The 24,284-nt window shown below is 41.2% G+C and overlaps 4 protein-coding genes across 4 annotated transcripts; all 4 read left to right on the plus strand.

The window, feature by feature from the left end:
* The first annotated feature begins 820 nt into the window (after positions 1 to 820).
* Positions 821 to 2,896, plus strand: LOC122570639 (mediator of RNA polymerase II transcription subunit 15-like). Its single transcript, XM_043733212.1, has 2 exons — positions 821 to 835; positions 959 to 2,896. Exons 1-2 carry the CDS (start codon positions 821 to 823, stop codon positions 2,894 to 2,896), a joined length of 1,953 nt encoding a protein of 650 aa, XP_043589147.1.
* A 3,632-nt stretch (positions 2,897 to 6,528) lies between these two features.
* Positions 6,529 to 8,056, plus strand: LOC122570508 (keratin, type I cytoskeletal 9-like). Its single transcript, XM_043732900.1, has 2 exons — positions 6,529 to 6,575; positions 6,713 to 8,056. The coding sequence occupies exons 1-2, from the start codon at positions 6,564 to 6,566 to the stop codon at positions 8,054 to 8,056; spliced, it is 1,356 nt and encodes a 451-aa protein (XP_043588835.1). The 5' UTR covers positions 6,529 to 6,563.
* Positions 8,057 to 10,947: 2,891 nt separating this feature from the next.
* Positions 10,948 to 12,504, plus strand: LOC122570617. The gene is made up of 2 exons (XM_043733163.1): positions 10,948 to 10,959; positions 11,050 to 12,504. The coding sequence occupies exons 1-2, from the start codon at positions 10,948 to 10,950 to the stop codon at positions 12,502 to 12,504; spliced, it is 1,467 nt and encodes a 488-aa protein (XP_043589098.1).
* Positions 12,505 to 18,802: 6,298 nt separating this feature from the next.
* LOC122571182 lies at positions 18,803 to 23,763 on the plus strand. Its single transcript, XM_043734586.1, has 3 exons — positions 18,803 to 18,873; positions 19,325 to 19,498; positions 21,127 to 23,763. The coding sequence occupies exons 2-3, from the start codon at positions 19,478 to 19,480 to the stop codon at positions 23,338 to 23,340; spliced, it is 2,235 nt and encodes a 744-aa protein (XP_043590521.1). The 5' UTR covers positions 18,803 to 18,873; positions 19,325 to 19,477; the 3' UTR covers positions 23,341 to 23,763.
* Positions 23,764 to 24,284: the final 521 nt, after the last annotated feature.

The following is a 24,284-nucleotide window of genomic DNA, read 5'->3' on the forward strand; positions in this document are numbered from 1 at the left end:
TTTGGGACTTGACGGTTTTAAGTACTTTCACTGAGGCTATGAAGGCTTCGAACGCTTCGGAGAATAAGGACGTGATGCGAATGATACATACAAGCGTTATTCTCCATAAGTATATTTTTGAGGGAGCGAACGGAAGTTGGAGCGACGTTGCGTTTCCTTTCTGCAAAAACAGCATTTAGATTTAGAGACGGCATAGCAAAGACAGCGTAAGATTTATGCAAGAAAGTCTGAAACGAAGATACGGCTAAGGTTGAATTGTTCGTACTAAATTGCACGTACAGAATCGTGTATCAGAACCATTAAGACACGACGGAAGCTCGTGCGTCTTTCTCACTTGTATAGTTCTCGCTAATGACCTCGAATATAGATTTCACGAAACTGATTTCGTCGTTAGTTGCATAAAATTGTTCTTAAGCGATTCAATTTTCCTCTTATGAGTGTTACTTTGCATTCGTTGTTTAACTTGACGCGTTTCATTGGAAAAAAGTATGTTAAGCCGATCAAATATTTGAATAGTCAGGAGAAGACAATACTCTACATCGATATGTGTAACATCACCAATCCGTAACAGCATTGCCTAAGTGCGATCGATGAAAGCCAGCAAGAAAGTCTATTGTAATTCGTGAATGGTCGCGACCCGACTGTATTTATACATGTGCAGGTATGGCCGTGGTCTTAGTCGGTGCGAGCCTGTCCATCCTTGAAGAAATTAGTTTTACTTAAAGTACTCTGATTACATACCGAAGAAACCTGCGGCAATTACTATTCTAGCGTAGGAACGTCCGATTAGTGTAGTGATAAGTGCGATTGAATTACAAACATGAAGTTCCTTTTAGTAAGTATACTGCATTTGTAAACACAAACCAAATTTTCAACAATTACGTTCCTATATGTGTAAGTGATGTGACACAGTTTCGTGATTTATATAGTTAATGCGCTAATTGTTATATTATTTTAGATAACGTGTCTACTGGTTACGAGCTTATTATGTGTCACAGCGAAAACTGAAGCCGAAGATACTGAAGAAAAGACAGAAATTACGAAATTGGAGTTGGTAGATCTTGGCGAGGGGGATAGCGATGCCGAAACCAAAGAGTCGGAAGTTCAAAAAAAGAGAGATTCGGGATATTCGTATAGGAGGCCGGACAGTTTTGCATTAGCTTCGAGAGCCCGTTTCCAAGTCGGGCAATCCGGCCACAGAGGACGTATCGTTAATAGACATCCTGCACAAATAAATAGACCTATTACCAAATACGGACCACCGGGTTATCAGAATTCATCTCCAATAAGACCGGCATCACACAGTCAACAGCACCGAGATAAATTGCAATTCCAGGGTCATTTCAGTCAACAACATTCGAACAACTTTGATGGTCGTCCTAGTGGTTTGCTGGAACAAGAAGTACCGAGTCCAATTAGACAGGTCGATTTCGTCGAACCGAATCCAATATCCACTCAAAACGATGAACCTTTCGCGACTCACTCGGCCAATTACTTACCGCCGCAGAATCAAAGGTTACCTGGTTATTCCGCACCGCAAGCTTTTTCCCCGTTCCAAGCAGCACAGAATTCTAATGGTGGTGGTCAAGGTCAGTCATTAAACGTCCAAAGTCAGAGCATCGTACAACCGCAAGGACAGATCTCGGATGCGACGCTGTTCTTAACGCAAAATGCTCAAGCGATACAACAACTTTATGGCGCGCCCCCGAACGAACAAGACTTTGCACCACACGCCGATCAATTCTTAGGCCACAACAATCAAGTTCAGAATCCGAATGGTCAGTTTCAAAATTTCGAGAGCAATTTGCAAAGTCCGCAAAGTTTCCCAGGACCTCTGCCGTCATATGCGTCTGGAACTCTTAGCGCCCAAGAAACTCTAGAGCAAATACAATCTCTCGAAAAGGACAGATTGATTGCTCAATTACAGCGAGCGCTCGTAACTCAGAATCAGGCCCAAAATGCAGATGCAGCAGGAAGGTACGCTCAAAATCAGCCGAGCTTCGTTCAGAATCAAGATCTTCTGGCTTCCCTTGGACAGCGAATGAAGATTCACGGTTTAAATACACAACAGAATACCGTAAACTTGGGCTCTGGAAATACAGCTTTCAATCAATCACCTTTTTTGCCAGGGACAGCAATCAGTCCGGGGTTTCCGCTTAGCTACGGACTGTCGACAACTATTCAGCCTCCAACTACCACTACAACGACAACGACCACAACCGTGCAGCCTCCTCAGGCTGCTAAAGGCGATGGGACATCGCAAGTCGGTTCTTCCGTACCTGCGCCACCCCTATCGCCATCCAGTCCAGGAGTTCCCGTTTACGGTGGATTCGTTCCTACTTTAATCGCCGGCGCAGCTTTCGCATCGAACGTACCGACTTACGGTCCTACTTTCTTTGCACCCGGTGCCATCGCATCCGTTCAACCATCAGCATCTTTTCCTACACATTTTGGACTACCCATTCCCACAGATCCTAGTCAGAAACCTGGAACTAAACCATCCACGGTTTCTACAACTCCGTCACCTTCTTCGACGAATCGACCAAATGCTCCTTCACCTCCGCCAGTTAGTACCGCGCCACTTCCTGTACATCCTGTTGCAACTCCGCTTCATCCAGTGGTAACGCCTCTTCATCCAGTAAGTCCTTTGCAACCGGTGCTCCCTCCAACGTCGACGCACGTGCATCCAGTACAAACTCCGTCAACGACACATCCGTCGTACGGATTGCAAACGGCGGTAATCAATTCACTTCTATACAAACCCATCAAACCGGTTTATCCGTTCTACTATTACCCGAACGTCGCATATCAGGTACCTAAGCCGACGTTACCAACTTATCCGTGGAGCTACGCGCCGACCTATGCTCAAACGAAACCGACCCAAATATGGAAATGACGTTGATCTTGTTCTTCGTTAATCGTAGCTTGCTTTTTCGTATCGAGACTGACTGTTTACCCACGCGGAAAAGAGAACCCGAGAAGTTGGAGAAGTAAGGGGCCATGACATCGTATCGAGATCGCGCTGACATGATTCAAGAATAACGAAATACGATGTCTTCGTACATGTGATGGACGCAGCTGCGCTTCGTGTATCCGCAAATTTTAGTACTATCTTTCTATCCTTTCAATGACTAGTTGTATGAATGTAGAGTTGGCAAGTTGGACTTTCTTCGGTTGTCTGAAGTATTCTAAATATTACTAATTTTTTGCTTTTTTTCTTTTCAACTTATAAATCTTTGGTATTATTGGTAAAAGGTATTTCCAATGTTATACGTATAAAGATAGTCGGGGTTTTACTTTTCACACGAGGTGGGATAAACGGGCAACTATTCGTGCTTTTATACTACTTTATATTTATATAGGTTAATGCGATTTCATACATTTTTTATTCGCAGCATCGACATGCCATTAACATGCCACATCGAATTAACATTTTCGATATGTTTGCCTTTTTTTTTTTTTGTTAATTGCGTACGATTTTTCGATCGAATGATGTATATACCAGTTTTATTTATTACCTCAAATAAATATTTTTCTACCTTCGAAGAAATTCTATTTTTATTGACCGTATATAAAACAAAGAGAGCAGAAACTTTATAAGATCGACTCTAAATCGAACGTCTCTAGTCAAAAAAAAAAATTCAATTCACAGGCGGTGTACTCGTTTCACTGCTAAAGAAAGTAAGTACACCCTAGAAAACCAACTGTCTCCATTTCCGGCCCGTAAACCTACACCAAGGAACTCTCACCGAAGGCTTAATGGCCGCCCGACCGATCTGTCATGGCTCATCGTGACCTCAAAAGTGGTTCGATAATTCTAATCACGATCGGTTTATCGTTGAACAGATTATTCGGATAATCCTAAGCATATACGTATAACAGACTCTTCGCCAACATTCGTATTTTTCCGCCGCTCTTATACACCTTTAACGCGTACATCTGCACGTCTTCTTTGTTTATTTACACTTTATAGTTTTACGGTTACGCACAGATTGTTTTACAGTTTAGAGCTAGACTGGTTTCTTAACTCGATGGCGTACGATAAGCGAGTCGTACTTCGGAAAGGGAGTGACGTTATGTTGTGGCGCAATGCAGGCGCAAAGTCTATCAAAGAATCGTGTGGCCGAGTTACTTACATGATTATACCGCTAAACGTACTAGATTTCTACAAATACAGAACAGGTGCAATTGCTTTCGAAGTAGATAGTCATTTCATTTTCCGCAAGCCGCGGTCTTACACAAAGAAAAGGGCAACAGTTACGAAGGAACGACTTAGATAGATGCTACTACTTCACAATTCACATAGGAAACTTGTTGTCAACTCACTTTCCGCGACTGACCTGAATCTCATTCTATTTCTCGTTTTAGTGCACCTCGTGCACTTTTACCGTTTTACTTCGAACTTGTCCAGTCGGGATTTCTTTTCCAAAAAACTGTTTATATCTTGAGAAATCTAGAAATTGGATGAGCAGAAAATAAACAGACTTAATCACTTACACGGACAGTTAGCGACGCGGTTATTATTTACCAACGTTAACAGGTGCAGAAAACTTTAAATTTTTTCCGTTATCTAAAGTCATTTACATTTTTTTTATTATGTGTTTATGCACATATAGAAGATATAGGAAGGAACGGTATTAGCTTTTTATTCATTTTATTCGCTATATATTATCAGGAGATAATGAATCGATTATAATCGAAGAAAGCGTGTCGAACCTCGTCATTTTTTGTGCACATTAACAATTTCTGAATGTTTGAGTTATTTAAAACGGCCACATACACGGTACAACATGTTGGCAGAAAACGTAACCATGAGATTGTTCATTGTAATTTATTTCCCATGCAAATGATGTATATATATATGTGACTATATAAACGTCAAGAAAATGTTTCACGATTTTCGTTGGGACCGAAATATATTGTGTTTTAATACTGCCATTTAGAAGAAAATGGACATCTCAAAAGTGTTTCTATTTACATATATTTAATTGGGTTACTAACTTGGTGTGCGAACAATATTTATTATATCTTACAATTACTGATTATTCATAGCCCATTTAGTTAATTATATCTAATTTTGTGTCATTAATATACGTCTTACGATACTCTGTTCCTTCGCTATAAAAAGGTAAAGGTGTTTTCAATTCTTTTGATCGTAATTTACGCCGAAGCAGCATAAATCGACTCAACGAACGATTCCATTGGCAAAGAATTCGTAGTTCTGATTGTTATTGCGTTTCATTCGAGAAGCCTGCAGCGAATAAAGACGGTCAGCTTCCTTCCTTCATCCCACGAGTGAAAGTAAAACGAAATCAATCGGCGTTTTCAACTGTTATAGTTTGTGGACACAGCGGATGGAAGACGTTGGCCGCTACTTCGTATTTTATTCGTCGCTACCGTCTTTTTGCAGTTACCTTCTTTCAACGCCACTATCAGCTTCTCTGTCAACGATATGACTATCCTGCGCGAAAATAACAGTACAAGAACACCTAACGTACGTTATTTTTTTGCCGACTATCCGCGCATTTCACTTTCCAACATCGAAATTACTTTCAATAGCTTCCGAAGGCGGAGCATGTTTGCTACATGAACCACACCTTCGCTGTTCCTTTCATATTGTGACACATCGCAATTGCGTCCACAAAAGATGGAAAATTAATGTTTTCTTCACGACGAAGCTTCTCCGGTAAAACGAGATATTATAAAAGACCTTGGCATGTTGTATCTTATAATATGCGCCGTAGTAACAAATCGAGCATGTTATGCTTTTATTTTTTCAGAATTATATGTATTTTTTTGCAGAATTATACCACAAATTGAGCGTTTTGTATGGAAGAAAAAGGATGCGAATAACATTTACCATACAACGTGGTAAATTTCACAGAAATTTGTAATAGTTATACCTTCTCGACGTCAATTATCTATCAAGAAGAATTCTTAAGTTACCTAAAAATTAATTAATAGGAAACCCGATATTTCGAACCGGCCAACAAGAATCCATACCGAAGTTTTATGAATACAGGAAAACGTATATTCGTCGGTGTAACAGGACGCATTCGTATTGCGTTCTGATAAAGCTTCTATTTCACTTTTAATTGGAAAATCTGAAGAAAAATTTTACGCTTACGTTCCAATTACTTTCGTGTCTTTCGCTATGAATGTAATCTCAGGAAGGAAATCATTTTCTTTCCCTTTATTTATAGGAGTACATCGACTTCACCGAAAGGAAATGTCTGGTTAAGATCGTTAGAAACAATGACCGATAAATATCAATTTGAGAACTTTTACCATCCACGACATTCTCATTTGCAAATTTTACCATTTCATGATAGATTAGACTACAATCTTCTGAAACATGTTTCTGTGGAGGTGGAGGTGTACTAGTACCAGCACGGAGAGACTCACCTTCACCTAGACCTTTCTTTCACCATGCAAGAGGGGATTTGTATATAAAAGCTCTCTTCTGGGTAGCAATGGCATCAGAAACCACAATTTCGCTTACATACTCGGTTGTCACTTGACCACGAGAAGCAACATACAGACTAATCTCGCTTAGGATCAACATGAGATCATTAGTAAGTGTATCACGGTAAAATTGAGCTCAATTATTTTCTATATATTTCAAATTAACATTCCGTGGTATTTTATTCATTTCTATTTTATTACTGCCACATAAAATTTATGAAAGATTATTTGATCGAACATTTTACAGGTGCTTTTGGTCCTCGTAGCCATAGCTATTATAAGCGTTTCCTGTCGAGAAACGAAGGGAGACAACCGACCATTGAGACCACCGCCGAAGAGCAAGCGTGGCATCGTTGAATATTCCGGAGGCTATTCGTCCGGTGGATCATCCTACAATTCTCCTCTTATAAGTTCCGGATATAGCGGCGGATCTTATTTAGGACATTCGTCAGGTATCCAAAGTTTAGGAGGTGGTTCTTTGGGACATGGTTCTTTGGGATATTCTTTGGGGTCTGGAGGACTCAGCTTGGGTTCTGGACTGAGTCATGGCGCGAGTCTTCAAGGAATCAGTCTAGGAGGACACTTTGGACAATCCTCGTACGCCGGTCCCAGCCTAAATTCCATCGGTGGAGGAGGAGGAGGAAGTATCAGTTTACTCAGTTCGTCCTCGAAGAATGGACCAGTTACTTTCGGCATCCACGGAGGCGGTATCTCTTCAGGCAGTTCCAGTTCTAGCAGTTACTCGGCGCCAGTCTACGCAACGGGAATTCATGGGCTGTCATCGTACGGCGGTGGTGCTTCGAGCAGTATTAGTCTGCCAGCGATGTTAGGATCCGGGCATGCCTCCTCGTACAGTTTGCCGGCAGCGTCGCTGAGTTCGCTGGGTAGTTCTTCGGGCCATGGCCTGTCACTTCAGTCTATCGCCCCGAGTTCGTCCTACCATTCGGTGAGCGGAGGTTTAGTAATTGATTCGAGTTCGCTTGGAAAAGGATCCTCCAGTTACAGCCTCCCTGTGTCTTCCTCTCACGGAAGTTCCAGCAGCTACTCCCTCCCAACGTCCTCGGGATCTCACGGAATATCTAGCCTCTCTTCCAGTTCTGGTGGATCTGCCAGTTACTCCTTACCAATTTCTTCTGGATCATCCAGCGGTCACATAAGCCTTTCCAGTGGATCCTCCGACAGTTCCAGTTATTCTTTGCCTGTTTCTTCTGGGTCCTATGCATCTGGATCATCGCATTCTAACTACATACCATCTTCCTCCGACGTGTCATATTCATCGGGTGGAAGTTCCAGTTATTCGAGTCCCTCGTCCAGTTATTCCGGTTCCGGTTCCAGCTATTCCGGATCAGTTTCTAGCTACTCCAGCCCTAGTGCCAGCTACTCCAGTCCTAGCGTCAGCTATTCCAGTCCTAGCTCCAGTTATTCATCTCCTTCCACCTCGTACGGCACCCCTGTAGAGTCCCATGGTTCCTATTCGAATCTCAGTCCTAGATACGTTGCATACACCAGTTCGAAAGGCTACGATGGTTTGAATTCCGGCAGTAACAAATACGATACGATTTCTTATTCCAGTCCAAGTGGAAAGTATTAAATTATAGAATTGTCGAACGATCCCACGAGAAACGTACTCTTTAATAGATGACCAATCGTGGACCATTCTTAGATAAATCGATCGTGAATGTACGAGCGAAACGTCCAAGGGTCGTAGGATATTTTACTAATTTATACTTACGCTTTTAGCATAATTATTCTATTTAAAACGCCGCTGCGTATTTATATTTCTGTTGTTTGCTTCGAGTACCGTTGTATATGTTGCGTAACATCGTTATTGTGATGTTTGTTTCATAGTTTTATACGTACTGTTTATAATAAAACGATTCTTTTTATAACCAGTTGATTATTTCACACTCCTCTAAGCGGAGCGCAAATTTAACACTCGTCTGACATGTTGCGCTTAATGTACGTATTCGTTAATACGGCTAACGTTTTCGATTAAGAGACAAACATTTGTTAGATAGTGCTCTGTTTTACTAAAATACTCGACCGTTTCTTTTTTTATTTTACGGACGAAAGACGTTTAAGTACAAAATGATTTTCTAAATCTTTTGGTAGTCTTTTTGGTAGTCGTCTTCGTTAACGTTATTTTTCATATTGATTGTCCATACTTAAAACTCACGATGGAATAATTTTTTACTTGTTCGTCTTTCACGGTGAAAGTATTAGCAGCAAGAAAGGTAGAAGAGAAGGGTCGTTATATATTAAAAAGATGAGGACAAGAAACAGTGTCAAAGCGTAAAAAGAAGATCACTTTTACTCCAAGGCCAGCTCTGGCGAAATGAGCAAATTCCTTTCTAAACTTTTGTTCTTTTTGGGAAAGTACCCGACGAGGTGTATACACTGCAAGCCGGTCACTACTCGTCTGCAGACCGGTTTAATACGATGTATAAGGAAACTGTTCTTTTGCCACTGCCCTTATTTCTATGACAGTAACGGGACTTCTTAGATTACCGGTATAATATAACGATATTTTGTCCGAAGAAAGCTAAGCTTACAAAAATACTTAAGCAAAGGACCAATTGCATGTCTTCTATTCGGCTTGATTAAAAGCTTCGTAGCGAAATAATTTGAGAGTTTCAGTTTAAATTAGCCGGAGAGTCTTGTAATTTTGTTTAAAGTCTAAGTTAATCCGGTACTTTTCGAACGAGAACGTGCATCGAAGGATTAAAGTAACCCAAGAACTGTATCGAAGCAACTGGAAACGCGGCGAAGCTTGAAAACTTCGTTTACTCGTTAAGCTTTCCAAGAGAAGTACAGTTTTATATTTCTATACGAAATATTGGAGGAAAAATTCTTTGAAAACACTTGTTATCTACCTAACTTCTGTCAAATTTTTATACTTATTTATTATCCATTTTTACATCTTCTTTTCGCGTATCGTTCCTTTTCGTGCCCTTTTCTCCTCGCCTACTATCCTTTGTTGAATTTGCAGTGTAAAGCAACACCCACATAGAAGAAAGTGCAGAAATGCGTCGGTGCCGTATTCTCTCGGTACCAATCTCGTACAAGCATGACCCACTTTTCAACGATCGCACGTGCGCACAGACGAATGAACACGCATTCTCCTCGAAAATGACATCGATGAAGATGCTCGTAGAATCCTTGGGCCGGTCGAGACAAACGTAGAATCGGTGCATCGGCTAGACGATAGGAAAGTCACATTTCACTATTTCCCAACTGGTTTTGCGAGCGACATACTTGCACTTCACTCTTAGATCGGTGCCAATGACGTGCCTGGAGCGAAAACAGGGAAAACTCAGCTCTTACTCTTCTTCTTAATGATTAGAATCGCTATCGTGATTCGTGCAATTTGTTCGATGAATCTCGCGCGAAGATTATATTCATCAGTTAATCATAGAATATTAAAATATACTTTAGATATACGATATACGATTCCTTTCATTCGATTCCCCTCGCATTGGAAAGGGATACTTTCTCAAGCAATACGTATTCGACGTATCGTAGCAATTGGCTATCATTTCACCGGCGAATAGATCTACTCGAAAGATGATGGTCTCCCTCTATTTATCACCGCGGGTTACACCAATCGCGTGGTCATCGAAGGCGTGGTGCTCGCAGCGAAGATTCGTACGAGATCGATGCGACGAACGAACACGGTGCCGGTGAAAGTAAAGTTAGTCGAACAGATGGACACGAGTGGACCGCCCGCGAATTGATTCGAAAAAACATTCGCCTTAAGAAGCGTTTGCACGACCGGAACTGAAAAGATTCTTCCGAGAGCATCGTGAAACGTTTTACTTCCGCGATCACACCACGATCTTCCGAACAAATTACTCTCCTACCTTTTTTCAACTTCTCCAACGAAAGAGATCGATCCGATTGTGTTTAGAGGATCGCGTGCGCTAAGCAAGACACTCTCCGTTTCTCTGTTACTCGCCATTTGCTGCGACCACGAGTACATCGTAGCGATAATTATTTACCGTCCGTTTAAACTCTGAACGGGCTTATCTTGTCCGCCGTGAACGAGAGCTTTCACGCTTCGCCTCGGTCGATCGTTGTCTTTATTTCCTTCGTGACAAGATGGATTTATCCCACCCGCTTCACCTTAGACCAGTTTACCGTAGCATGCCTTACACTGGCAACGAGACCGGGAGGTGTTTTACTAGCCGGTCTCGTTGAACCGGGCGTGCACCGGCTACGCTCCGATCTACATATAAGAACGGAGAAACGTTAAACTAGTTTTCACGATTTTTCAGCCGGCCGAGTATAAAGGAGAAATTCAATGTCGGCCGATACGTCATTAGACATCGCGCCGGCGTGCCGTTTCGATCTGTTCGATCCCAAGTATCCCGGTCGGACGGCAGTGAACGGTGAACGCGACAAGCGAATGAGATAACGCGGAGAAACTAACACATCGATCGAATCCTGTTAATCATTGGCAGGCGATAGCGACGGTTGATTGATATGGACTTGTTGGTCAGTATAAATTTTCCTTTATTTTTAATTCATAAGCGTGTGATCGAACGTGTATCGTACCGATAGCTTGACTTATACTTTGAATTTCAGCTATTGTTTCTACTGTCGTCGACGATTACGTCGATTTACGTTCAAGGATACGAGAAGAACAACGATCCAAATGACGAGCCCTTTCTACCGATATATCCGGTCTATCCCTACAGTCCTAAATTAATTAAAAGAGGAATCGAGAAAGACACCGTTACGCAGCCATCTCCGGAATTGTACGCGCCCAAAGTCGATGCCAAGGACTCCTATAGCGTCAGCTTCAGCGCTAATCACCCTCGAGATCCTTACAATTCTAATTACAACCCATATACCAAAATTCCTTCCTCGTCTACTTACGCATACTACGGTTCCGTCCCATATTCATACCCAACAAGTCCTTACAACGCGTACAATTCCTACTCGCCCCTGTACACGGTACCTCCGTCCTCTTATTCAACAATGCCTTACTCGTCCGCCTATCCTAATTATTATTACCAGTCTCCCTATTATTATGCCGATTACTATAATCGGCCATTATTTCCGCCGCCGCCATTACCACCACCTGCTATCGATTACTCCGGCGAGAAGAATTCCTATATGGAATCTAACGGCAGCAATAAAGACAAGAAACTCGGCGGTGATAACAACTACAGGAGTAACGACGTTCAATTTGTCGATGGGGCCAACTACATTTCTGCAAAATCGAAGGATCTCGATAGTCAATCAAGCACGCAGAAAACGAGCAGTTTCCAGAATCAGTTGGAACAAACGAACAGCATCCTGATTAAAAATATTCCAATTCCATTACCGAAAACGACCTACAGAGTAATCAGCGTTGCGGGACAACCGGTAGGTCCTGATTATCCTTTGCCAGCATCTTACGTGAATGCTCAGCAAACGGAAGAGCTTATGAATCATCGCGATTTGGTCAAGCTATTGGCTCAAAATTTGCAACAGGTTCCTGAATATCCTGCACGCGAATCGACCAAAAATAGCGTGATCATTCCGTACGATGATCAAAACGAACGAAGCAAAAATACGCGTTACGTTCCTCTTTCTAATATAATCGCTAAGACTGGTTTAACTTACGTCGTAAATCCTACGGTTCATAGGAAATTGAACGTTGAAGAAGCAACTGCTCAAATCGCACAGACGGCGAAATCTCAATTGAAAAACATAAAGTATTCGTCATTAGCCCCAGACGTGTATACAGGGATCGAGAAGCCCGAAGAGGATCGAACCGAGTCCAACGAGTACGAGAAATACGAAAATTACGAGAACTCGTCCTCTCAAGATATCCAAGACGATTACGCGTCCGATAAACAGCAACAGAGTTACGATATAAATCCGGTCCAGTCTTATCAGAATCAAAATTATGTCACGAGGCAAACGCCTCGTGGGTACAATTACCAGTATACCAGCTATAACCCATCGCAAACAACCTCTCAGCGGCAACCGCAGCAGTACCAGAATAATTTGGACAATGGAAATTTCGGCGTTAAAACGAAAAAGGCGTAAATTTCCGGAGATTAAGAAAGTGAAAGGGAAATGAAAGAAGTTCCGTTGGTATGGTGTTATAAATTGTTGTTTCAGAGTTTTATTTTTATATCAGTAGTTGAATAAGATTAGCGTCGATACGATATTTATAATTCGATTAAGCGTTCTTCTCTCACTTTTACAACGATTGCCATCAGTGTGTTTTCAATATAAGGGTTAATTTAAAAAAAGAATCATGCGCTTTTCTGACTGATCGCGCAAGATGCCGTATCTCATGGCATATTCTATAATACAATATACCATCTTCACGTTACAACGTATCACTTTTATTCGTTTTTTACTTCGAAGGAATTTCGATGTCACGATCTTTCTCACCTATGACATATCGCAATGATATTTATTAGACTTTTACATCCTACGCTTATGCAAATTTTGTACCCATTTTGTCATTGTTAGTAATAAAATATTGTTGTTGTTCCACGCGTGACTTTCGTTCTTCCTTCTTTATATTCATATCGTGCTCGTCTCATTTGCCAAATCTCGTAATCGATACGATCATTTTGCGAAATACCAACTTGTTCGAGAGTCCTTTCTATTTAAATATCAACTAGATGATATTCTGGATGAAAATCCTGCGCTCGTGTCGAGTGACGTATCGTAAACGCGGGTCAATGTACGATAGGTGAACGTATTTTAATCCGATCGGCAGTTTTCGACCTTTTGGGGATGTACGCGGGAAGGCGAATGAAAGGAAACGATGCGGATCTCGGCAGCATCCGGTCGATCGTTTGGGCGCGGTAATGGAAAGGGGAAGTGAGATTGCGATTCAACGGAATCATCAGAACCGTACATCGTGGCAGGTGAGAGAGAGTGGCGAGTTCCAGTGTTTTGTTTTATTTCTCACATTCCCAGCGAGTATGTCGGTGGTCGAAAATAAAATCGAACGAGCCGAGCCTCTTACTTTCTCGTGGCTGGGTTTGATCTCGATCCCTTATATACACGGTGACCTGAAAGCTCGATGGCATCGCTTTTTTGACAGCATTCCCATTGATTCGTGTTTACAATATCTCAATTTATTTTAGTTTATCCTAGTTCGCGGAACTTTGATCATACGCGGTCTTTCAATTACGTTCCCTTTGAAGGCAAACATTTCGGATTCTGTTTGAAAAATCGTACAGCTCTTTGATACCATAATTGCTCGCTCGAATCTAAACATCTTCAATTTTAAGTCCGCATAAAATTGAATTTCCCTCTCGCTGGTGTGTGTAATAAATTTCCTTCTTTAAGGCAATAAATGCGATAACTTTGACATAATGTAAATTACAGTGATCAAAAGAGTTTCATATTATGTTCTGTGTAGGAGGTCAGGCATAAAATTTCTATTAATTTTACGATTATGGAGTCTATGTCTATGGAGTTGTAGCCGAGAAAGTGACCCGCCCGAAAGAATGAGTGTCTTCTCTCCCTTTCATGGTATCCGTTGCCTCGTGACAAGATCATGATCCTGAAACCGTCAAGCTGCAATCGTTACCGCAGTATGGTCGAGAAAGTTCCTCGGCTTAATTGAAGATAATTCGACTGAAGGTACAAGCGAGCCGGTCATCGTTTATTAGATCATTCTCCCTGCTTCCACACCCAGAATGCGGATAGAAAGTGTTTTTTTTCCTGGTTTGACGAGCGTGTGTACTCGTACTTGTTCTCATAGCTGGAGGAAAGGGTTCGCGGAAACGCGAACATCGCTGGCGAAACGCGCTACACACGGACAAGGAGCGACGAAGAAAATGATGGACTCTGCAAGATCTCCTTTCCTTCCGTTAATTTCAAACAAATTTTTCGAAGGCCGTTGAGAGTGAAAAGTAACCTGCCTCTTTTTCTTCCAAGTTTCTTTCGCGCGTAGATATATTTCGCCTCGTCTTCCTGTAAATTTCACTCATACGCGAGAAAGATTTTCCCGGCCGTTAAAAGCGTCCAGGCATACTTGTCATTTTCATTTTACTCTGTGTTAATAAATCGCGTCAATTTTTTGCTTTAAGCATCGCGAATGTTCCATTGAAATTCTCTTCTTGAAATAACGCACGAGACAATGGTTTCAGGCTCGGTCACCATTAAATTTGACGATCATTAAGTCTCTCTCTCTCTGAATATATTGAGCACACCCTTCAATTGTTCGAGTCAAGTATTCATAGCGACTTTATTTCTTGTATTTTTAATCATCGCGAAAATTGTAAGAGATTATACTTAGACTTACCTTTATTCTACTTCCGCCCATAGACTACTTATTTATGTACATACGGAATATACGTATTTGTAAAACTTCGATTCAAATTGATCGCATTATATTTCCAGTGTTACGTTATAGAAGCTGTCGAATGCAGGCTAAGTGCACAGACAGATTAACCGATAAATTAATTATTAAATCTTTGTACTGGGAAACACGAAACGATTTACAAGCGGATTACTTTCTATTGTACCACGTTTGGCGCACATCTTACATTGACAATGCATTTGGCACGAATTGGTCCGGATGGAAATTAGAAAGATCTATTTAATGATCGGCTTCCGATCCCCACGGAGTATATCCTTGTTTCTATTCACTTTTCACGATACGTTCTCACAGGTAAACGTCTACTAAACTGCTTGTTTTTCTTGAATTAAACGCGGCTAATTATCGTGGCTGGTATATCGTGGGAAATACATAGCGTCCGACGAGAAGCTAGAAATTAGAAAACTAATATCTCCCAGGACAGATACCTGATGTGTACTGATTTTTTAATCGTGCGAAGTGTATTACCAAGTTGTATTAGCATATTATCGTACAGCCTGCTATTAGCGATACTGTATATATATATATAGCGATCGTATTATATATGATCAAGTTTTGGGATGCTCCTTTTTCCTCGTGCGCGTAACATCGCACGTTTTATGACTTTTAATAATGAAAGGGATGTTCCGTCCCTTCACTTGTATCTGAGTCAAGCAGGTATTCCTATCACGTGGTCCAGGAGGGCCACTAAAGACGTTATGATACACGAGTGAAATGTGCCCCGTCAAGATATACATACATACTGCTGGTAGGGGTAAAGGCTATATAAGAGAAGGTGAATCTACATTGGTTTTGTAGTAGAGCTAGAATCTTCGGGTCGCGGTCATACTTTCTGAAATTAAAGCAACATGGTAAGTGCTGTTCTAATCGTCTCTAATTCTAATAATATCTTAATTACCAGCGGCTTCTTGTCTTGGACTATTAGTACGCTTTACGTTGGAAATCTGTACAACGTCTTATCTTCGTACGCGGAAATAAAATTCCTTAATATATCGATAAATTATGAAAAGAGAAAATGCGCCACTTTGATAGTACCTGCATCGCAATTAATACGAGAACCATAAACTTTTACTTTTGTATCGACGATGCGACGCACTCGCTTACGGGAGTAGCCCTCCCCCGGAGAGATTGCATCCAGGTGCAGTGTATAAAAGAGTGCTCCATACCGGATATTTGACCCAGAACTTCGTGATCAGTGAAAGTATATCCCGATGCAAGTTCATTTCTTACCAGCAAACGCAATGGTTAAGGAGCTAATATATGACCAAACATAAATAATGGCTATCGTTTGTTGCAATATACGCTTTCGCGTATAGTTGTATTGCATTTCAAATTTGACTTATTTTATTTTAGTAATACTATATTTGAATAGAAACGATTTCCACGAGTTTCTTAGTTACACGATACTTTGCTATTTATTTTGCAGAAATTTTATTTGATGCTGGGCTTGCTGTGTATCGGTGCGAATGGAGAAAAGAAGATCAACTTGGAGGACATAGAAAGGGATAATTTAAGAGTGGAAGGTATATCGAAATCCGGCATTACACGGACCGAGCAATCAAAATTCATTACAAAGCCAGAATTTAGCCAACAACACTACCAAGTACCGAATCAATATCGTGGACCACCGACTAGTTCATCGGTTACGTACGTAACCCCACCTCCAGCGCAAAATGTAAAACAAACGTTGCAAATGTCAGAAATCGTGTCAAATCATATAATCGGCGATTAACTCAATTCATGTTTATTTAGTTCCAGCCAGAAACGTACGTTCACCCTAACAAGTATACGGCGAAAGAACAGGTTTATCAGCAGCAAAACAACGTCTCGCCGCAACAAATATTACCACAGCGATATTACAACGAATACCAACAGCAGCCGTCATTACCCCCAAAAGGAATCACGTCAAATGCCTATGAGCCGGAAGAATTGACTTACCAACCGGAAGTGAACATTGGCAATCAGTTGCAGGCTGCACAACAAAAGACAGTTTCGGCGAACTTTGCGAGAAATGTGAATAAAGAAGGTCTCGACGATGTGAAACACGAACGCAACATTTAAGGTCGGTCCGATCTTAATTTGATCTTTAATTAAATTTTTACAGAACCGGTATACATCGACATCCCCACGATGCATCTTCTGACTTATTACCCGAATTTAGACGTAAGTTCTGGTAAAACCGGATTATTGGTACCGCGATTAACCACAGCAGCGACCAATCATATATCTATCCCTTTCTATACGTCAACGCTAAATCAAAAGCCAATAGTAGCCGGCAAGCAAACTTACCAAATACAGTACGCACCAAAATACAATAGCGCACCTGCCGCTTCTTCGACCAAGGTTAATATCTGGAGAAATAATTATTAGAAAGTGTACCTTCGTAGTATCTGTGGAATTTTGGAAACGATACTAGAACTAAATAGAAACTTTCATCGTTACAGGTTACAAAGGGTGCGGTTTATACAACTCCCGTTAACTCAAAGAAATTCTCTAGCTCTGCGTTATTCAGCCTGCCAACTTACGCACCATCGGATCAAACGTATGCCCAAGGAAGACAACTTCTATACACGCAAGCGTACATTGCTCCGTCCCAGCCACAGTACGTTTCCCAGCTAGTGTACACTCAACCCGCAACGGTTTATATGCATGCCACGCCAGTTTACAGTGACGTTTACGCTCGTCCACCTAGCTACGATCAAGATAATACTTTGCAAGGCAGCGTGAAATACACCGCGCCGCTCGAAGAGTTGCATTCCGCGGCATCAATTGCTGATGAGCTGCCGAATCAAGGTCTGGGGCAGCAAAACAGTCAGAGCGTGACTCAGAATTACGTCAAGGTTCGTAGCGATGCGAGGAAGTAAATGGAATTTGTAATAGGAAGGCAACGAAATTCCGTTTGATTAAAAGATTCTGCTGTATAAATGTACTTACTTATCGTAACAGGATCCGGAAGAACCAAATACCGATCTAGTACCACCTCAAATACCAGCGCAGGATTTCAAATCCAGTGCCACGTCTTTGACGCCCGTTTCGTCGCACGACGAAGAACCTGTTCCAGAACAAAATTACGTAGGCTCGTCCGAGCCTAGATCATTGCTGGACTCGTACGTTCCAAGCGATGTGATCGCAGCCCAAGATTCTTCCAAGTACGAAATTACTATCTGCAACGAGCTATATATGTGCATCAAATTTCCCTAGTCTGTCAATTCCCTAGATACGTTTGCTAAAATAAATATTCGTTACAGATATCAAGAGAGGCCGATAAAGCTGGAAAGAGGTTTTCTTCCATCGAAAGAAAATTTCTTATACAAGAAACGCAAGATTGACTAATCCATTGAGCGTTTTCTTTATCTGATAATTGGCGATCGTCGAGTATGATGGTCAGTAGATAATGTTAATAGAAGCTTCGACGTTCATTGCAGTTGAGAAGCGAGTGAAGATATACCGCCGACAATAAAAGGCGTCGCATCTAGTCTTTTATCGAAGATCCTTCAATCACAAGCGTAAACGTCGTACTTATGTTTAACTTTGTTGGTCTTTCGTTCTTTTTTTTTTATATATATATACCTGTGGGTGTACGTTTTACGCAATTTTTTAATAAACTCTTATTAAAAGGAACCTTGTTCTACAATCTACCATCGTTGTTCTATATTAGGTGAAATTTTTACATCCGACGAAACAGTTCAGTGATTGAAAGTTTTAAAGGAATTAGTATATTTCTTGGTTACCTATTGTAAATTGAGCATTTTGTAAATTGTAAAAGATAGAAGGCAAAAAATATCGTCAAATATTTTGCCACGGAAATCGTAACTAATATATTCAAATTTATGAATTAAAAGTATCTGAAACCTCTAACATTCAATCTTCTTTGAAGTTGAATAATTTATTGGCCCATTTCTCCGATTATGGCGTTAGTGTAACTATGATAAAAGCATCGCCATCACATTACGTATTCCAATAGAGAGCTGTTGACACAAGGCAGAGGCACAGCCATTTGGCTATTTACGCGGATGCCGGCGCCGTGTGCCAAAATGAGAAAGCGGATCCTGGGGAAAGAACCAATGGTGCAGGCTCTTGATATTATTTGCCAGAAATTTCAGCTCGGCAAACGTTCTAACTTTTTTTCTTTTTATTAACACGCTGTACGCTAATTAAGAAAAATATCACAATGGTATAAACGTTACGTAGAAATAAAAATTTATTTTACTGTCATTTCATTTTTAACCAACGGTTAGCAAATGACGCGGCATTAAGAATTTGCGTAATTGTAATAATTTATCGAGTTTCGGCTAATCTTTTGCACAACTTAATTAACGATGAAAAAGCACGTGTCGCCTTGGACGATAATTAATCGTCGCTTTAATCTCGTTGTCGTGATCATAACTACGAATATGTATATCGTGACATTAGCTTTCTTCGTGTCGAAATATTAACCAAGTATGAGCACACTGCCATAGCGGTGTCGCTACGCTACTGGCAGATGTCTTTCCATACGTATCGAATAAAGAATGTCAGTGTGTTACAGCGGTGAAACTATAATCGTGGTGTCCCTCTCGCGGTTCAAGCGAAGGCATATAAGGTGGGATGTAGCCGCCACTGCTTCATCAGTTCCAAATACACGCGAGAAGACCAAGAGTCAAGCGTACAGGTTTAAGGTCGACCGTCATCATGAAGATTCTCGTGATACACGTAAGTACGCCGATTTCTCGCTTTAGCTTTGACATTTTCTTAAACGTTTCATTTTTATATTTCCGAAATTTCACGCGTCGCACCTGCCAGCTGATCGATTCGACATTTAACATCTCTATACGCGGTTATTATAAAACGGCAAAGCGAACAGATTAAGTGACTGATGCAAATATGTGAACATTTACCGTTGAAAATTCTTTTAGATATGCTACGTGTATGTTATACAGGATTCTTTGAAGCTTCAACTTTTATCGATATAATCGAGATTATCGTGTTTCATTATAGCTAGAACGAAATTTCAAAATGATTTATATTACGCACATAATGCTCGTTTCATGCAAGTTCATGATACAAATTGTGGAGTGAAGGGACAGGACGAACGAATAATAGTTTTACGTGCACGGAATATGACTTTTACCTTATCTCGTTTATGAAGGATCACCCTTATTAGTTTTTCGGAACGCTCAGGATGATAATACGAAAGACGTTATTTGTATGCGTTCCAACGTACGTTTCTTCGCTTATCTCGCCCTATTCCGTACAAGATCTAGTAACTTATAGAGCACATCGATATAACTGACTGCTAGCTATACCGATTTATTTAATATCATCTTTGGCAACGATATCAATTCAAAATAATTCTTCGTTTCGTTGATAGAATTAAATTCTTTCTGTCGACGAGACTCTTCTGAATCGGTCATTAAGGAGAAAGTGTTTCTTATTTTCTTCCATCTACGGTCGCGCAGGTCCGGCAAAGTAACCGTGGCAGATGCTCTTGAGCAAGTCAGTGAAAGTCCTTGAAGATACTCCAGGAACAGCGGCTCTCGGCTGTCATAAAATCTATTCGGGTTGTTCGTTATTAGGTAACGGTTGATTTTCTACCTGGTCGAAAGATAAACCTTGGTGAAAATGGTGCGACGCTCCATTTACCGAACAATCATTCTCTGTTACGAAACGCAGCAGCGTTCAGCCAGTAGGTTGAGCGATTTCAAAATTAAATAATTTCTATGGTAATCGTTCTGAGTGCGAAAGAGTATAACGCGATAATGTCTATGCCTTTCGACTAACTTTCTTACCTGTCACTTGGAGATTATTAATGGCGTCTCTTAGAGAAAATTAAGATTCACAGCAGCACGCTTAGATACAGATGCGACTTGTTTACGACCGTTTTAAAACGATCTTTCTAGTTTGCGATATTTTTATTCTGAAAGCCAGAGTAAAACTTTAATTCGAAATACGGGAATATCAGCGGAGGTACACAGCTACCGAAGAAAGCGGTGAAAATCACAAGTGTGCACCGTACGAAACTCGTTCTCTTTACTTGCCAACCGGATACTTGGCCTTAACTGTGACCTTGTAAAAATTCGCACTCTTTCCTATTAAAGTCGACCTCGCGAAATGCTTATCGCGCAAAAAATACATCGATTTCCCTTTGTTAATTATGAGTTCGTTTGATAAACGTTCGTCCATGTTGAGAATAAAAACGTATGACATTCTACGATGAAGCTAAAGGAAGGGAAGTGAAAGTAAAATTGTCATTACTGGAGTATCGAGCTGTAAGATCGATAACTACCTTCTCGTTATTGTACACGTCCGTTCATACTTCATACGCTTTTCGTCGCTTTCAGATTCCTATGGTTCTTCTCATAATTGGTTTCTGCTCGTCGAACGTCGCTGGGAAGTCTCTACCTTCCGAAGCGGATGACGATCGAGAATACGAGTCTACCACTAGCTTCCCTCTAGACGATATGGACGATGCCGTTTCGAAGAAATCCGATTCAAAGGATGAAGAGGATCGGTCGGATGACGTACCGATTTTACCACCAATAATACTACTAGATTTCGGCAACGATACAGAGGATGAAAATGTCACTTCCGAGGAGAAATCGAAGCGCACGGTGAACAACGGTCTCGGTTACGGTCTCAACACGAACACCATCCAAATGAAAAGATACAACTATTATTTTCCAGCCGGAAAATCAGGGACCACGGTGAGCATCGAGGAATCGATTAGCCCTTTTCTACCAAAGACGATAATCGAAAGGGTACAGCCAAGCAATGAAAAAGGACATTTTGGTACGCAACAGAACTCTTTCGCTACATCATTCTCCGAGATTAATGGCCAGAGTCAAGCGAATCTCCGATATTTGAATTTTCATCGGTCCACGAAACCTGAGTCCGTGTTCGGATTACGAACGAAGCCGCAAAAAACCGCAACAAGTCCTAGTTCCGAATCGTATCGAAACTTCTTTACAACATCGAAACCTCCAGTCAGCTCATTCGCAATTCAAAATTCCGGATACAGGAATAATAATTTGCCAACTACGACACAATCATCTTTGTCCGTTGGCGTCACGGAGACACTCAAACATGTAACTCCTGGTGCTGCGAACTTTGCGAGTTCACAGAGCGATACGTTCAACTATGTTACCGCGGGTCCTTTCTCCCATAACGGGAACGCGCAAACTTACACAAGCCAGAAACAGAATATTCAATCCAATATCAATTCCCATAGCTTCGGTTCCGTTTCTCAAAATATCGGCTCCTCTACGATCGCTCCACTGAACTACGATCCTCATTTTCCAAGGGTTGGTTCGCCACACTCAAACAGTCCCAAGTACACCGTGGAAAATGGAATCCGCTACGAGAACAAAGTCTTTTGGAAATATCCGGACGGCAGGGTCTCCGACGTTCCGCCGTCTACTTACGTTGAATATTCGCACCCGTTGGCGCAGCAACCCACAAAAACCCAGGAGCCTTACTCGATTTATGAAAATAGCTCTACGGAAAATAATATTTTATCGCAGGGACCAGTGCAATTTCCTACGATATCCGAGCAAACCGGACGAGAGCCAAATCCATTCGTTTCTGCGGAATCCTTGTCGGCGAGTTTGCCACTGCAACAAGTGTATCGACTCGGCTATCAGAATTTAGTGAGCCAGAGGCAAAATGTAAACGTGGCGCAACAGCGCCAACCCAACGGCAACTTAGCGGCCTCCTATTCTTTTCCCCCCGTTTCGTCAACTTCACCGGAGAAGACGAAGCCTAGCTTGTCCAAACCCAATATCAATTATAGTTCACGTAATCAGCAAACTTTGTCAAGATACATGGTGAATAGCCCGAATCCAGAATATACGACGGAACCGACTATCAACGATACCACACCTGTCAACTCTTTCTTCAGTTCGTCCACCGTACATTCTTCTCGAACTACACCCAAGTACAATCCGAAAATACAGAACTATCTGGATACGATACTTGCAGAAAATAGGGAATCGCAGAAGCAAAGTTTCACCAACAACGATTTAAACGATTATTCTAACCTACAGTATTCGGACTTATTAAACTACAATCCGTCCATCTCTGAATATATTAGAAATCCTTCGTCTATTTTGAACGTTCGTCCGACTTTCGTGCAAGCTGGAAACTCTTTGATACCGGTCATCATACTCAGAGTCGATGGTGCTTCTCCTATTCAGACTAAAGACACGCAGAACATCAATCTGAAGGCTCTGCTTCAACAATACTTGCTTCAGTATGCTAAGAGCATTCAACAATTTGCGCAACCGTCGACGTACAATCTCGGGTCGGAATCCTTTTCCAAACATTCGACGATTGGGACTAATAAGAACCCAGTTTTAGATCTGATCCGGTTGACGGAAGACGATGCACGATCACCCACTTACAGTTCAAATTCGTACGTTGGGAAATCGAGTTACGAAGCTAGCAATTTAGATGATTCGAACAGTCGTTACGTTCAAGGGTCAAGCGGTCGGCAGAAAACTAAAAGCGTTCAAATTTTAGAAGATCCAAGATATACCAACTACAAGGTCAACAACTAATGGCCCATAGAGAAAGGAAAGAGGGCAATCAAGGCACAGGCGAAAGCGACGTGTCTGGCACATCTACTATTATTTTGTAAGACGCTTTGTGCCATTGAACTTGAAGGGAGTACGATTTATTAAAGACAGTGATTCGGTAGTATTTATTTCGGGATTGTGCAATAAAGTTTCGCGGCCTACTGTATCTACTGCGGTTGCTGCCTCTTCGAGAGTTCCGGAGTAACTTCTGAACGTTTTAAATTTTCGAAGAATTAGTCGTGCTCAAAGTGGATCAACGCTTTGAAATTTAACCTACGAATAACCAAATTGTTTACTTCAAGAAGGTACCTTATAAACTTAGTTCGTAAGGATCTGGTATAAAGCGTACATTTACGCTTCTGCATACATATCTATCGAATTAAATAAAATTCGTACTTAAGCAAACGAGTCTTTCATTTCCTCTAAATTTAGTTTAATGAGAACATTAGCGATATTTATCGCACTGCGCGATGTTATTTCCACGCGCTGCTTAAACACAGTCTTTTTAATTTTCGTTACTTTCGATTCCCCTTCTACCATCGCCAGTCCCCACGCAAAATGTTTTCGATAATTCCCGTTATCAATCTGATCGATCTAATTAATGACACTTAGCATTACTATCTATTTAACATAAACTCTAGAACTAATTAACGTAGAAAATCCAAGAAAAGTAAAATCCCGCGGGAAATTTCTAATGTTCTTTCTTCGTTTCACGATTCACCCAGTGAAAGATGCGAATTTAGCATACATTTGTACATATATGCAAACATCGCCGATACCCGAGAAGCTTAGAACGCATTCTTCGCAACGTTGACGCCGACATCAACATCGAAGTTGCCTCGAAGCATAGATCAAATCTAAATTGTGCGCAGCATCAGCGGAATTTTCCTCAGCTGCCCCTCCTTCCATCAAAAAAGAAAAAAAAA

This window comes from Bombus pyrosoma, linkage group LG9 (genome assembly GCF_014825855.1).
Source record: "Bombus pyrosoma isolate SC7728 linkage group LG9, ASM1482585v1, whole genome shotgun sequence".
In the NCBI taxonomy this organism is placed as follows: domain Eukaryota; kingdom Metazoa; phylum Arthropoda; class Insecta; order Hymenoptera; family Apidae; genus Bombus; species Bombus pyrosoma.

Coding starts and splice junctions, on each gene's coding strand:
- LOC122571182 (XM_043734586.1), top strand. CDS start 19,478: ATGAAGATTCTCGTGATACAC. Junction 19,499..21,126: donor TGAAGATTCTCGTGATACAC/GTAAGTACGCCG, acceptor CGTCGCTTTCAG/ATTCCTATGGTTCTTCTCAT.